The sequence below is a fragment of the Silurus meridionalis genome, chromosome 18 (assembly GCF_014805685.1).
Source record: "Silurus meridionalis isolate SWU-2019-XX chromosome 18, ASM1480568v1, whole genome shotgun sequence".
Lineage (NCBI taxonomy): Eukaryota > Metazoa > Chordata > Actinopteri > Siluriformes > Siluridae > Silurus > Silurus meridionalis.
In genome coordinates, this window is record NC_060901.1 from 4,544,335 (window position 1) to 4,560,462 (window position 16,128).

At 41.8% G+C, this 16,128-nt stretch overlaps 1 protein-coding gene across 2 annotated transcripts in view; it reads left to right on the forward strand.

The window, feature by feature from the left end:
- The window catches only part of exoc4 (exocyst complex component 4), a 142,254-nt gene that overhangs the window by 110,748 nt on the left and 15,378 nt on the right, over positions 1-16,128 (forward strand). For both annotated transcript variants that reach the window (XM_046872785.1, XM_046872786.1), the window contains exons 12-14: positions 2,197-2,333; positions 4,319-4,474; positions 11,516-11,694. In XM_046872785.1, coding sequence (XP_046728741.1) covers positions 2,197-2,333; positions 4,319-4,474; positions 11,516-11,694 — 472 coding nt within the window. The remainder of the gene's footprint in view (positions 1-2,196; positions 2,334-4,318; positions 4,475-11,515; positions 11,695-16,128) is intronic.

Here is a 16,128-nt window from a genome sequence, read left to right on the forward strand (position 1 = left end):
GCTGATGATGGATTGTATGAAGATTTACAGTAAATTGCGATAAAATGTTGTCTGCCTCCTGAACAGTTCTGTTTTTGTGATTATTTGAGCAGTCAACACCGTTTGTATTACGCATGTGCGAAAACTCTAACTGCTGCCACTTCCTGTCATCAGCGAAGTTTTCCGACAGTCTAGCAGTATGAAATATTTTGTGTTCAATGTACCGCTTTAAGAATTTCTGTGTGAATGAGTAAAAGAATAAATAAAAGATGAAAGTAATGAATTAATTTATGGATAAATTGAATAAATAAATTAATAACGTGTTTTATTTATATATATATATATAATGTGTGTGTTTGTATATATATATATATATATATATATATATATATATATATATATATATATATATATATATATATATTATCTCGCCTCAGTTACCTCGACAACCCTATTAAGTCGACGTTTTAAAGTGGAACCGCCAAATTCTCGCTTTGTCTTAGCATTTTTTATCGATTATGTCGACTTTTTTTATGTCGCCGAACCCTAATATCTCGAGCACAAGGGGGGAAAAATTTGACGTCGGTTATCTCGGTGCAGCCGCAGAAGAACTCGCGGAAGTGGCGGAAAAATCAAGCCTTACAGATGCTACAGGTGTTGTACTGTATACTGGTGAATCTCTGCTGTTAGTTAGTGCACATATGCCTTTTGTTGTTAAATGTTATGCGATGAACGGGAGGCGAAAGCCGCGCTTGGCGGCGCGGAACGTGTGATGACCATCCAAAATCATAGAATGAACACCGCAGGATCGGGGAATCGCGATGCGCTTTGGGAAGAAAAGAGCAGCCGTTGAGAGAGTGCCGGTGGGAAGACACGTACCGGGATACGCATGCGCGATAACAACAACCGCCGTGAACCAACATATACCAACAATAACGGACAGTGAGAGTGTGGAAGTTTAAATAGGAGCTGGTGATGATGATAAACGAGCACCATATGTGCGCAATTGAAGCCGGGAGCTTCAGAGAAAGCGGCCGAGAAAGCACCTGACACGCTGAAGGGGCCAAGGGGCGTGGCAGGTGGATTCCTGACAGATAAACATGTACTGTATGTATTTTTATAGCATGCCTTCATCAAACAAATCGCGGCAACACTGTTGTGTAAAAAAAACCTCCAAAAACACGTGCATGCACATTCTCATTTATTAACGCACATAATGTACATTAAGAAATTTCAAGCATGTTAATATATTGCCGCCATTTTGATTTTCGTTTATCTCGATCATCGGTTATCTCGATGCTTTTTGTCGACCCCCTAGGACATCGACATAACGGGTTCCACTGTATATATAATTTTTTTATTTTTATTTATTTATTTATTCTTTTTACAAGCACTTATATACCCAAATAGACCTGAGATGTTGTATGGTTTAGAGACAGTGGCATTGAGTAAAAGACAGGAGGTGGAGCTGGAGGTAGCAGAGCTGAAGATGTTGAGGTTTTCGTTGGGAGTGATGACGATGGACAGGATTAGAAATTAGTTTATTAGAGGGAAAGTGCATGTAGGACGTTTTGGAGACAAGGTGAGGGAGGTTTGATCGAGATGGTTTGGACATGTGCAGAGGAGGGACATGGGGTATATCAGTAGGAGAATGCTGAGGATGGAGACACCAGGAAGGAGGAAAAGAGGAAGACCAAGGAGGAGGTTTATTGATCTGGTGAGGGAAAACATGCAGGTAGTTGGTGTGAAAGAGGAAGATGTAGAGGACAGGGGGGTATGGAGACGGATGATCCGCTGTGGCGCCTCCTAATGGTAGCAGCCAAAAAAAGAAGAAGAAGACTTATATACCCAAATGGGGACTAAAATATTTATTTTATTAATTTTAAGCCTTTTAATTGATCAATTATATTAAATTAATCAAAATATTGCAAATTAAAAAAAAATTATATTTAAATATATTTTTTTGGCTTTTTTGTTCCAGAGAATCACTAGTAAAGACCTGTTTTCAATAAGGATCGGATCGGGCCAACAGTAATATATATATTTGAAACTGCCGTAAATTGTTTCGGCATTTTAAACATGCGCAGTACCCTGGTGCCCTGGTGCTGAATTTGACAAAATTCAGGATGAGGTTAGCCAGCATAGCTAACTGTGTGTGTGTGTGTGTGTGTGTGTGTGTGTGTGTGTGTGTGTGTGTGTGTGTGTGTGTGTTTCCAGAGCACTGTGATCGTAGAGAAGTCCATCCAGGATCTGATGAGTCTCATGCGGGACCTCAGCGCTTACTCGAACCAGTTCCTGGAGATGGTCTGTGACAAGCTCAAAGAGTACAAGGAGATCTGTAACACTGCGTACAGGTAATGCATTAATAACACACAGTAATACACACATTCATTACTTTGATTTGTAGCATCTCTGTTTACCTCCTGTTAGAATGTTGAAGGACATGCCCACGTTTCCTACAAGTCTTTCTGACTGCTCCTGGTGTTCCTTAGGCACAACACGTAGCTTGTAACTATTTTAATCTTGAATGACTTTATATCAATTCTTAATGGTTCAATGAAATTGAATCGCACTGCTTGTGTTGTAAAGCTTAGGAGGTCAGGATGTTCAAGAGCACAGCTGCATGCTTGACTTTTTTCTTGACTTCTAATGTGATCAATATAAAAAGCCACCTCTTTGGGAATAATGGACAAGTATTTATTTCTTTCCTGTGAGATTTCTTCCTTCTGAAAGCAGGTACAATGTAATTATCCTTTGATTGGTGAATCAGGTAATTTTGCAGTAGTGCAACAAGGCTGTGTATGAGGACCACTGCCATTTCTGTGCTATATGGACAAAAAATTGCTGAAGCCTGAACATATGCTTCTTGAACATCCCATTCCACATGTAGTCCTCATTTGCTTGTATACTAAGCACCTCTCTTCTGGAAAGACATTCCACTAGATACAAGGGTGTTAGTCAAGTCAGGTAGTGATGTAGCTGAGGTGAGAAGGCCTGGAGGTGCAGTAAGTGTTTACATTGATGTTAAATAGGGTTGAGGTCAGAGCTCTGTAGCAGGAGACTTTCCAGATCTTCCAACCAATGTGAATCATATCTTCATGGAGCTGGCTTTGTGCACAGGGGCATTTTCATGCTGAAACAGGTTTGGGTCATATTAATTTGTGCATCTTGTATTAAAATTTGGTGCTTTAAGTACAATTCTCTCATACTGATCACGGGATGTTCAACATGGCACCTCATGGTAAAGACTCTCTGAGGATTTGACTATTAAAATTGTTGCTCTCCACAAAGATGCTGAGGCTGTAAGAAGATCAGTATCACCCTAAAGCTAAGTTACAGTACATTGGTCAGGGTCATACAGAGGTTTTACAAGGAGGGTTCCACTCAGAACAGACCTCGCAAGGGTCCATCAAAGAAGTCGAGTCCTCTTGTTGTGCGTCAGGTGCAGAAGCTGCATCAAAAAACCGACGCATAAGTGCTGCAGCATTGCTTTAGAGGTTGCAGAAGCTGAAGGTTCACTTGTCAGTGCTCAGACCGTACGCCACACACTGCAGGCCGTCGTCCCAGAAGGAGCCTCTGCTGAAGCTGCTCGCAAGAAAACCCTCAAACAGTTTGCTGAAGACGACCTGTACAAGAACATGAATTACTGGAACCATGTCCTGTGGTCTGATGAGACTAAAATAAACTTGTTTAGTTCAGGAACATTGGAACATGAGGAACATTGTGTCTTGCATATAGTCAAGTGTTGGTGGTGGTAACATCATGGTCTGGGGCTGCATTAGAGCTGCTGGTACTGTGGAGCTGCGGTTCATTGAGGGAAACAAGGATTCCAACATGTACTATGACATTCTGAAGCAGAACATGACGCCCTCCATTTAGAAACTATTCCGAACAGCAGTTTTCCAACATAATAACGACCCCAAACACACCGCCAAGATGACAACTGGCTTGATGAAGTAGCTGAAGGTGAAGTGGCCAAGATGTGAACCCTGTTGAGCAGATGTGGGCCGCAAGCAGAAGGTGGAGAAGCACCATGTGTCTAACATTCAGCAGCTCTGTGATGTCATTATGGAGGAGGGGAAGAGGATCCCAGCAACAACCTGTGCAGCTCTGGTGAATTCCATGTTCAGGAGGATTATGTCCAGTTATTTGGACAATAATGACACATGCACATTGACTAATCTAAAATATATCCAAGTTTAATTTCTATAGTATTGTCCCTTGAGAATATACTAAAATGGTTGGTGAAATGTGAAGGGTGCACTTACTTTCATTATGTACTCTATATATATATATAGAGTACATATATGTAAACTGTGTGTGTGTGTGTGTTTTGCAGGAGTATAGTGCAGGTTGATGATAAGCTGACCATCAGCGCCTCCTGGGCCAAAGACGAGGACATCAGCCGCCTGCTGCAGTCACTTCCCAATTGGGCCAACATGACTCAACCCAGACAGCTGCGTCCGAAAAGAGAGGACGAGGAGGATTTTACACGGTGAGAAAAACACCAGCACACACACACACACACACACACAGACTTGTACAGTAACAAAATGTTTAACCGTTTACTTACTGTAATTATCCATTATCTATCTTTATCATCATCCCATAAATAAGTCCACATCCAACCTTTAAAATCAACCAGAGAGCAAACTTACTTAGTTAAGTCTTCAACGGGGTTGAGTTCAGAACTTTATCACGGGCCACTCAGCCCATATAAAGCATATCGTTATGGAGCTGGCTTTGTGCATTGCCATGCTGGAACAGGTTTAAGAAGGGAAAATTAAATTGTCCCGCATTCAGATACGTCCTGTACAACAACTTCGTGCTAACAGTTTGGGGAATAACCACATCTGGCTGTAAAAGTCAGGTGTCCCTATACTTTTGCCCATATGGTGTATGTCTGCTTTGTGGTCTCTGTCCCCCACCCCCCCGCCCCAACATTACATCAGACACGTTTAGATTCGAACAAATCTTACCACATTTCCCAACTAATGGAAACTCTGGTGCGCACGGAGCTCAAACAGATCATCTCTTGAAGCATCAACTTCAGGCTTATCATCTGGAAGATCACCAATTTACCAAGTTCTTCATCTTCACTACATCTGTGTTTAAACATGTAGAACAGGTATTACCAAAACTACACCGTGGCGCAAATACGGCTCCGCCCACCTATAGAACAGCACTCTGAACAATGGCAGAGACATATTTTGAAATTTTAAATCCGTTTTTTGCTCGTATCATACAGTGCCCTCCACAATTATTGGCACCCCTGTTTAAGATGTGGTCGTGGACTTCTAAAAATTCTCCTTTTTTTTTAAACAACATAGAACCCAAATGCAAAAAAAGAGAAAAATCCAACCTTTCATTTAAGTACATAACTTTGGTGGTAAAAAAAAATCATACATTTAAAAAAAAAAAAACTTGAAATCATGTGTCCCACAATTATTGGCACCCCTAACAATTCCTCTGAAAAATTAAATTTTTTTTTTTTTTTTATATATATTTTTCTGTAGTTGCTAAGGTTGGTCAGGGTATCTAGGGACTTTTAATTAGTAATTCATGATTTCCTGTTTCCCTGGGGTATAAATATGACGTGACACAGAGGCCTAATTCTCTTACCCATTTGTCAACATGGCAAAGACAAGAGAACACACCATTCAAGTAAGGCAGATGTGTGTCGACCTTCATAAGTCAGGCAATGGCTACAAGAAAATAGCCACTCGCCTTAACTTGCCGGTATCTACAGTTTATCTTGCCACAACGCACAGTGAGGAGGATGGTAAGAGAAGTAAAAAAATTTCCCAAGCTCACCGTCACAGAATTGCATCAAAGAGTGGCATCTTGGGGTCACAGAGTCTCCAAAACAACCATCAGACGCTCTCTACATGCCAACAAGCTGTTTGGGAGGCATGCAAGGAAAAAGCCTTTTCTCACTAACACTCACAAACGTAAACGTCTGGAGTTTGCTAAGCGGTACTGGGACTTCAACTGGGATCGTGTGCTTTGGTCAGATGAGACTAAGATTGAGCTTTTTGGCAACAAACACTCTAAGTGGGTCTGGCGTAAAACAAAAGATGAGTATGCCGAAAAGCACCTCATGCCCACCGTGAAGTATGGTGGAGGATCTGTGATGCTGTGGGCCTGTTTCTCTTCCAAAGGCCCTGGGAACCTTGTTAGGGTGCATGGCATTATGAACGCTTTGAAGTACCAGGATATTTTAAATAAAAACCTGATGGCCTCTGCCAGAAAGCTGAAGATGGGTCGTCATTGGGTCTTTCAGCAGGATAATGATCCAAAACATGTGGCAAAATCTACACAAAAGTGGTTCAGCAGTCACAAACTCAAGGTCCTCCCATGGCCATCTCAGTCCCCAGACCTCAACCCAATCGAAAACCTGTGGGGCGAGCTAAAGAGAAGAGTGCATAAGAGAGGACCCAGGACACTGGATGATCTAGAAAGATTGTGCAAAGAAGAATGGTCAAAATCCTCTCTCTGTGTTCTCCAATCTTGTGAAATGTTATAGGAGGAGATTAAGTGCTGTCTTGTTGGCAAAAGGAGGTTGTACAAAGTATTAACATCAGGGGTGCCAATAATTGTGGCACACATGATTTCAAGTTTTTTTTTTTCTTTTCTAAATGTGTGATTTTTTTACCACCGAAGTAATGTACTTAAATAAAAGGTTGGATTTTTCTCTTTTTTTGCATTTGGGTTCTATGTTGTTTTAAAAAAAAGGAGAATTTTTAGAAGTCCACGACCACATCTTAAACAGGGGTGCCAATAATTGTGAGGGCACTGTATGTGTATTTGATAATAACGGTTGGCTTTTGAATTAAAATGTCCCTTATTTATTAATAGAGGTTGAGGCACTGATTATTGATTATTGATACTTTCTGCAAAAATCCATACAGATAGTTTTTCCGGGTTTTGGTCCGCTATCCTTGCGAGAGCGGCCTCTAAAGGTGAAACACTTACTGCTGCTGTGCTGTTTGCTTTTACACGTGAAACTGTGTGCTGCACAGAGAGCACTATTTTACATATATATTATATATATCTCTAGTTAGATCTCTAGTTATTAATGTAGCCTAATTATTTGTTAGATCCACCCTTTTGCATATGCATAAGGAAGTAAATGTTTTGATTTCAATAGCAATGAATATGGAATATTTGATAGAAAGGAAAATGATGTGGCCCTCACAGTTTCCTCTGTATTTCAGGTTATTTTTCTTTTAGCTTATTTGTTCTCCCCTTATTGAGAACTTTGTTCAGAGAAATCTGAACAAATCACCACACCACCTGTCTCTTCTCTCTCTAACCAGCTTCATCGCCCAACAGCGAAGTCGACTCTGCCCTAAAGTTATAAAGGCCACTGAGTGAAATATCCACGAGGGGAAAACAGCACTGTGTGTACAGCACAAGGTGCTCGAACAACATATTGTGTATTTCAATAATCAGCTCCTGAGATGTAAATCTATTCAAATACAGTAGCTACTCCGACATTTGCATAAACATATGCAGCCCACGCAGGTGACATAAACCGCGGCGAGGTGACAGTCAGGCAGATTTCTGCATTTTTCAAACAGCAAATAATGGAAAACTGCGTGAATTTCCATAATGAGTGCCTCGCTGTCCACATGGAGAGGCTGTAAAGGTTTGTCTTGTCTGCTTTCAACTCCATCACGAGACGAGACAATAGTCAGACACGTCTTCACTTCACTTCTTTTGGCGCTTCGCCATAAATTGCGGCTTTTGGAATCCTCACGTTACCGTTTCCCCCCGTGTATACACGTGCACTTCCTGTGTCGAATACATGATCACAATCATGTACTCTCCAAATCATAGTGTTTCTGGGTCAGATGAGATTTCAGATACGGATTTATACTCGTCATTAATGTGCAACCTGCTGCTCATGGTGTTTTAGACTCCTGCACTCCATGATCCAGTTTATAAGAGACGCCAGGTGTATTAACCCACTAATATCATTTATCATTTTTTTATCTTTATATCACAGCACTACTAAATACTTGGTTCTGATTGGTGGACAGATGTTTATTTAAATTATTATTATTGGATGATATTCCAATGGTGGCGACCCCCAATGAGAGAAACCGAAAGATGATTATTATTATTATTATTATTATTATTATTATTATTAATGCACAAATAAGCAGTTGTAGGCCAGAACTTGACTGGAATAACATGCAGAAAAAACTGTGAAGGAAGGAAGGAAGGAAGGAAGGAAGGAAGAAAGAAAGAAGGAAGGAAGGAAAGAAAGGAAGGAAGGAAGGAAGGAAGGAAGGAAGAAAGGAGAAAGAAAGAAAGAAAGAAAGAGAAAGAAAGAAAGAAAGAAAGAAAAGGGAAGGAAGGAAGAGGGAAGGAAGAGGAAGGAAAGAAAGGAAGGAAGGAAGGAAGAAAGAAAGAAAGAAAGAGGAAGGAAGGAAGGAAGGAAGGAAAGCAAGAACGATTGAACAGAAAAGAAGGAAACATTAACAGGCTCGTCTGTCTCATTACTTCAATCACATGCTTGCTTTCTCTCTCTCTCTCTCTCTCTCTCTCTCTCTCTCTCTCTCTCTCTCTCTCTCTCTCTCTCTTAATAACTGAATATTGATGGCTCGACATAAGACTTTTCCTTGTTCTTTTCCAGGCTGTAAGAAATCTCCACCTTATACTGTAGCTGTAATATAAGTGGTAGTAAGTTTCAGTTTCCTCCACTCTTCTGGGCAGATGTTCCACTAGATTGCATGGAGTTCTGTGATCATTCAAACACAAGGGCATAAGTAAATTCAGGTACTGATAGCATTCACATCCATCTCAAAGGTGTTTAATAGGGTTGAGATAGAAATAGAGGGAGGAGATCTTCCACTCCAGCCCATCTAAAGCAGATCTTCATGGAGCCGTCTCTGTGCACAGGGGCACTGTCATGCTGGAACAGGTTTGGCTGTACTAGTGATGGGAAAGTGCGGGGAACGTGACATCTACAATTGTAGACAAAAGTTTGGGGAAGAACCACATGTAGCTGGAAAAGTCAAATGTCCTGATAATTTCGTCCATGTAGTGTAACGACATCATAAAATCCTGAGATCCCTATCCAGACGCTTACTTCATTAAAGACCTCATTTCGATTTATGTTACAATCAGAGAATTTGCAAGGTAATAATACATTGCTAAATACAGAGCTGGGGGTTTATGGGGACATTTGTATAATATTTAATCGCCCTTCTGCACCTTTTATTGCCTCCCCCATGGCACTAATAGAGATAATAAAGAGTGCTTTCATTGTCAGAAGCGTCCCCCCGTCAGTACACAATGGCATTTAGAAGAAAGCCTTGAAATAAAATCTTATATTGAACAGGCAGTAATTGTTGTGGAAGTCTTTGGTCGGAAATCTTACAGAGGAGTTTGGGGTGGGGGTGGTGGTGTTGGGGTGTGGGTGGTGCTGGGACTTCGGGGCATCAGGTTTATTTTTCAATCTGAATTGCTTTAGACGTGCGTTCTCCTATTGCAGACCCGAAACCGTAAATGCAGTAATTGAACTGACTGTGTGGACAAAGAAACCGATCCGTCTCATCTGTTGATGCTAAACAGCGGAAGCGGGCAGAAGGGCTTTATTATTTAAACCCTGGTGACAGTTTCATCAGGAAAACGGAGAGCGAGACGGCGTAACTCACAGACATAAAGAGCCCATTAATGAAGCTTTATTTAATACACCTGGATTTTTATTTACAGAGAAATGACCTCGTCCTTTGTTTAAAAAAGCGTAGGTCATGCTGTTGTGGGTTACACCGAGGCTCATATCCATGCCATCGGTTTCCCTCCTGCTGTTTCCCCCTCACGCAGTGTCTTTCTGGACAAACTTTGCACTTTTGTCCATCTGCTGTGCTCCATTTAAGAAAATGAAAGCAGTCATCCTGTGTTTAAAGGAGCATGAGATCATCATCACAGTGTCTCTTCTTTTTTATCTCTCCTCTGGTCTTTTACCCTCCATTTTCTCTGTTCCCGTCCTCTTTCCTGTCCATTATTCGCTAATCTCTTTCTCTAATCTCTACTTTGGTCCTGTCCTGTGTCCTTTACTCTTTCCTGTTCAATCCTGTCCTCTGTGTCCTTTATTGTCTCCTGTTTAATCCTGTCCTCTTCTGTCTCCTTTACTCTTCCTGTTCAAGCCTGTATTCTTCTGTGTCCTTTACTCTTCCCTATTCAATCCTGTCCTCTGTGTCCTTCACTCTTTCCTATTCAATCCTGTCCTCTGTGTCCTTTACTCTTTCCTATTCAATCCTGTCCTCTGTGTCCTTCACTCTTTTCTATTCAATCCTGTCCTCTTCTGTCTCCTTTACTCTTTCCTGTTCAATCCTGTCCTCTCTGTCCTTTATTGTCTCCTGTTTAATCCTGTCCTCTTCTGTCTCCTTTACGCTTCCTGTTCAATCCTGTCTTCTTCTGTGTCCTTTACTCTTCCCTATTCAATCCTGTCCTCTGTGTCCTTCACTCTTTCCTATTCAATCCTGTCCTCTGTGTCCTTTACTCTTTCCTATTCAATCCTGTCCTCTGTGTCCTTCACTCTTTCCTATTCAATCCTGTCCTCTGTGTCCTTTACTCTTTCCTATTCAATCCTGTCCTCTGTGTCCTTCACTCTTTCCTATTCAATCCTGTCCTCTTCTGTGTTCTTTACTCTTTCCTATCCAATCCTGTCCTCTTCTGTGTCCCTCACTCTTCCCTATTCAATCATGTCCTATTCTGTGTCCTTTAATCTTTCCTATTCAATCCTGTCCTCTTCTGTGTCCTTTACTCTTTCCTGTTCAATTCTGTCCTCTTCCGTCTCCTTTACTCTTTCCTATTCAAACTTGTCCCCTGTTTTTTCCTTTATTGTTCCTGTTCAACCCTGTCCTCCTCTGTGTCCTTTACTCTTTCCTATTTAATTCGGTCCTCTTCTGTGTTTTTTACTCTTCCTGTTCAATCCTCTTCACATATTGTCATTTATTCTTTTCTATTCACCCCTGTATTTTCTCTCTCTCCCCTCTTTTGCTCTGTTTTACCTCTTTTCTCATTTCACCATGTTCTCTCCTGTTTTCTATATAGTTTCCTCTCCTTTAATTCCCTGCTCTGCTCTTTCTTGTTACTTTTCTCTTCTAGAGTACTCTTCTCTCTTCATGTTCTCTCTCAAACTTTTTCTCTGTCCTGTTTTTCTTCTCTCTCACTTTTTCCCCTTTATTGCATTTCATTCCTTTATTTAAAAATCTTCCTGTTTTGTTCCTCTCCTTTCTTCTTTCTCTTCTCTTCTTCCCTTTTCTTCTGTTATTTTTATCTTATGTTTCGTCTCAACCCCCGTCCTCCTCTTTTCATTTCTTATTCTCCCCTGTTTTCTCTCCTCTTCGGTTTACTGCCTTTGAGGATACTAACAGGATCCCTTGTATGCGTGGCGTTGGATGTACAGATGATACGGGTCTCTCGGAGATCATTTATCATCTGAGCCTTAAAGTTATTGTAACTGGTGTTGCTAAAGAGGACTTTTCTGCGATCCCTTTTTCTGTCCTCTTTCCCGCAGGGCGGCTTTTGCGAAGGAATCCGAGGTTCTGACGGGGAACCTGGGAGACAAGCTGATTCCTTCGAACGAGATTCTTCAGGATGTCAGTGACCTGAAGGCTCTGGCTAACCTGCAGGAAAGCATGGAGTGGCTCGCGGTTTGTCTCAAAGGCTTCTTCTCCAGCCTGTCCCCAAGCTCCGGTAAGTGTGTGTGTGTGTGTGTAGATAGGGTTGTGTAATGTTAATGTTCAGCTTTTACGTATGATGTCCTCTCAGAGATCACACCACTGCTACTTACATCACTGTGCTGTAGCTAAATACAGAAATTTACTTCCAAACCCATCTAGCGTTTTCTTGCTATTTTTTGAAGGGGTGGGGTGCAGGGTGGAGGAGCAAAGAGTGCTCCAGAGAGCCTTGCTCCAGAAGTAGATAAAAATTCAATAAGAGCAGCGTCGAGGACGTGGCATAATTATCATTAATTCTGCGCACTGCCAGTAATGGAGTGTTTTATCATGGCGGGACAGCCTCAGTATTGTTCATTATTTAGTGTTTGCCGAGCTGATGGGACCGTCGGCGACGGGGAAAAACCCTTATCTTTCCTCTCCTAAAGCCCCCTTCCGCACCCCTCCCACCCGACTGCACTGCCTACTCAAATTGGATTTTATATTACAGAGCCAGTCAGGTATGAACAAGTCATTTTCTCGCCGCCTTGTCTTGCAGCCTCATACACGCTCGCCAGTGTAACGCAGGGGCGAGATTAAGGAGCTTCTCCACGCTCACTTTGGAGCGCAACGAATGGGGGGGGAGGGGGGGTACCTTCTTTTTCCTCTCAGGTGACCTTGAATGAGCGAAAGATGGAATGAAACACTGAGAGATAGGAAGAGAGCAGCTCGTGCACTGGAGAGATATTACTGGGCCACCTGAGTGGCAGCATTCAGTCACCTGTAGCCGTGTGTGTGTGTGTGTGTGTGTGTGTGTGTGTGTGTGTGTGTGTGTGTGTGTGTGTGTGTGTTAGAAGCTTTTCGTTCGGTAAGAACCGCAATCTTCAGGCAGCAGTCTGAGTGTTTTTTAATGTAACAGGAAAGCCACTACTTCTCCATGACATCATCAGCTCTCACATTCAGACGTGTAGTACGTGAAAATGAACATCTGATAGCGGTTTAACGGTACACACTCCGTACCGAACTTTCTCAGTACAGCGCTCTCTGTCTGCAATCCTTTGATATTTTTTTTATTTATTTATTTTTTGGTTTGTTTTTTCAATTGCAAACATACACAACAATGGGTATAGAAAAGAAACTAGAGTTAGCGCAGTGTCACTGTGAATACTCACCGCGTACTGGAAATACGTTTTGTTTTTGCGCAAACACGAAGAAGAAACGCTGCCACTTCCTGGTTATCTCCTACGCTACCGCTATGGATCCTTCAGCGTTTTATGTCCAGTTTAAGAATTTCTCTTAAAAGAAGAAAAACCTGACAATTCCACCTATCGAGGGAGTGAACGAATCAATGATTGAAGGAATGAAGACGTTTGTTAAAGTATGCTGAACATACGTTTTTCGATTTATTTGATTTTATTTAATCAATCGCATTGGTGCCATTTGAATCGATTACTCAAGTTGAATCGATATAATAAAGTGTATTGCATTAATTTGATTTGTTCAATTAAATTTTTATATAATATTATAAAAGATTATTTTATATACTGCTAAAACTTAGCAGGCATTTTATTTAAAATTGTTTCAAAAAGCGCTAAACCCCGACTTCTCGAGGATGCAATGCTGTTTGAGATTCGGAAAAATATCAGTACCACTGAATCTGACCGTATGTATAACGATACCCCTCAATCTGCTACACTACAGGGTGATTCACAAAAGGGAAACGTTTGATATAATATTTTGGAGAGGCTCCTGGTAGAAGGACGAGGAGACACGTGACGGGTTCTCCAAACTTCATTTGGCCGTTCAACTCAATCCTTATTTCTGTTAAGTAAAGCAAATGATGATGGAGGGAAAAACTTAAATTCTTCTATAAAAGGCCTGATGCTGGTTATTAAGTATAGACAATGTGGTCAAAAGTACCGGGACACCATGACATTTCTCCTTAACCTACAAGATCCAAACCTGTTCCAGCATGACAATGCAAACCCTGTGCACAAAGCCAGCTCCATGAAGATCTGCTTTACATGGGAGTGGAGGGGAAGATCTCGTGCACTGAAGATGATGAATGTGAACGCTGACTGCACCCCAGGCCTCCTTACCACTCCTACATCACTACCTGACTTTGTTGTCAGAATGAGCACAAATCTCCGGAAAATCTAGAACATCTTCCCAGATGAGTGGAAGTTATTATATACACAAACTTTTAGTCTGGATTCCGCCAGGCTTTTTCTTTTCCTCCTACTCTTTTTAATGGATCTTCTCTGCAGCAGTGCACCTTAATTAAGACTAACTTGTGTTTTGTATGTGCCTCTGGAGACTCGTTTATTTATTTATTTATTTATTTATTTTTTAAGAGTAAACAAATGCAATGCAGTGCAGCTCCGTAGCCTTTGGTGCTGTGTAAAGAAATTGGAGGTCAAGCGAAGTGCCTCTTGTCCCACCTTAATTGTGCTACTATTAAGATAAAATATGTAGAAACACACACACACACACAAACACACAGGCAGAGAGAAAGAGATGCACACTTTTTGGTCTAACCCTAAATAACCGCCTGCTCAGTTTCTTCTTGTTTTTTTTTCCTACCCGCTCGTCCCGAGGGCCGAGTCTCTGAGTTGTAGCTGTAGAGGCACAGCGCGGAAGTCAGAGGTCACGTTCCAGCAGAGCAGCTCTTTCCTTATACAGATCATACAGCTCTTACTGTAGATGAATAATCAACACTCACAGATGAGCTCATGAATAATTTATGAATCTCTCTCTCTCTCTCTCTCTCTTTTTCTTTCTCCGCATCCTGCTTTTTTTTTTTCTTTCGCTCTTGCTCTGGGATTAGTGCCAGTTCAGACTGCAGAGGTCAGAATTCTTTTAATGTTTCAAGGAACTTTATGCTGTTTGCGATATAGGAAGAGTTTAAAGAGTTGCCTGTAGACGTTTTGTGCTTTTGGGTCCTCGGGGTGACTGTTGACCGTCGGCTAAAGCGCAGTTTCACACTTGAGCTTTGTGTAAAGCTGCTGTTCTACACCCTGGAGTGGTCCAAAGAACTGAGCCCTGGTCCTCTTACTTGTACAATTGCACCATTTTGCAGACGCTTTTATCCAGATTTGTTTATATATATCTTGTTCATACATCTGAGCAGCTATGGGGTTAAGAGCCATGCTCATGGGGGTCCAGGAGTGGCAGCTTCTCCTGGCTGGAATTTGAATTTACGGCCTATGGATCCCAGTCCTAAACACCAAGCTGCCATCTCCCTACATCGCTTCCTGTTTCGACCTTCCTGATGATGAAGAAAGAATAAATGGTGATTAACAATACTGATACCTGAAAACTCTAAGTAGAGTAACAAAGTATTTTTGTACTTCATCTAATTGATTATAAGCTCCGCCCCTAACCACGTTCAGCATCTCTAGACCTGACTTCATTATTTAGACCAAATATGAAAAAGTTTTTTTTCTCATTCTCGTTATGAAAATCCCAGTAAACAGGCGGAACGTTCAGGACACGAACCTGACCGAGCGCCAGCGCCGCAGCAGAAGCAATTAGTGCCGACAAGAAGCTCCGAGATCGAAATAAACTTCGCGGCGAGCGATTGGTCCTCGTCCAACGCGCAACTAACGAAAAGTTGCGGCGCCAACTTTCAGTTACATGGGTCCTCTTCAACCTTTTCATGAAGGCAGAGAGATATTTATACCCGGGTTACGTCGCAATCACATGACCGAGAGTTTCAGAAAGCACTTTTCACCACTTCTTTAACACTCTCCTACTCTCTTCACGAGGGTCTTCCTTCCCACAGATGGCACCGACAGACGCTCCGACAGGATACGGTTTCAAAACAAACCAACAATCTCAGAACACAGAGCGAAAAAAAAGTGGCATGCAGAGGAAAAAAGAAGGATTGAGCTGAAATGGGAAGGGAAAAAAGGAGGGAGGTTTAATGTGCCAGTCTGGAGGGAGACGACGGCGTTCTCGCTACTCCAAATTGGCGGCTCCATGCGGCGCAGGCTTGATCGCATCATCAAAGTGGGATGGACTTTGAGGTAGAAAAAGGGGTGGTTCTCTTGCTCTGTGATCTCGCAACAGGAGATGCGCACACACACGCACACATACAGGGTTTCTACACCACACCACACACACTCAGACACAAACACACTCGTGTTAACACAGATGACTGAATCAGTGTATGATGATGATGGATCACAGAATGAATTTCATGCCAAGATTCGAGATATAAGCGGCTTGCCAAGCGTGCGCACACACACACACACACACACACACACACACACACACACACACACACACACACACAGACGCATGCGAAACTGCAGCCTAATTCACGTGTTCACACTTCCAGATTTAAACTACGTAACCCATGTTTCAGGGTTAATTGCCGATTGCTTTTGCTTCCAATCATTATTTATTTATTTGTTTATTTATTTCCTTGTTTAAGATGTGAACATGGCTGCAGTCCAGAACTGTAAACTTA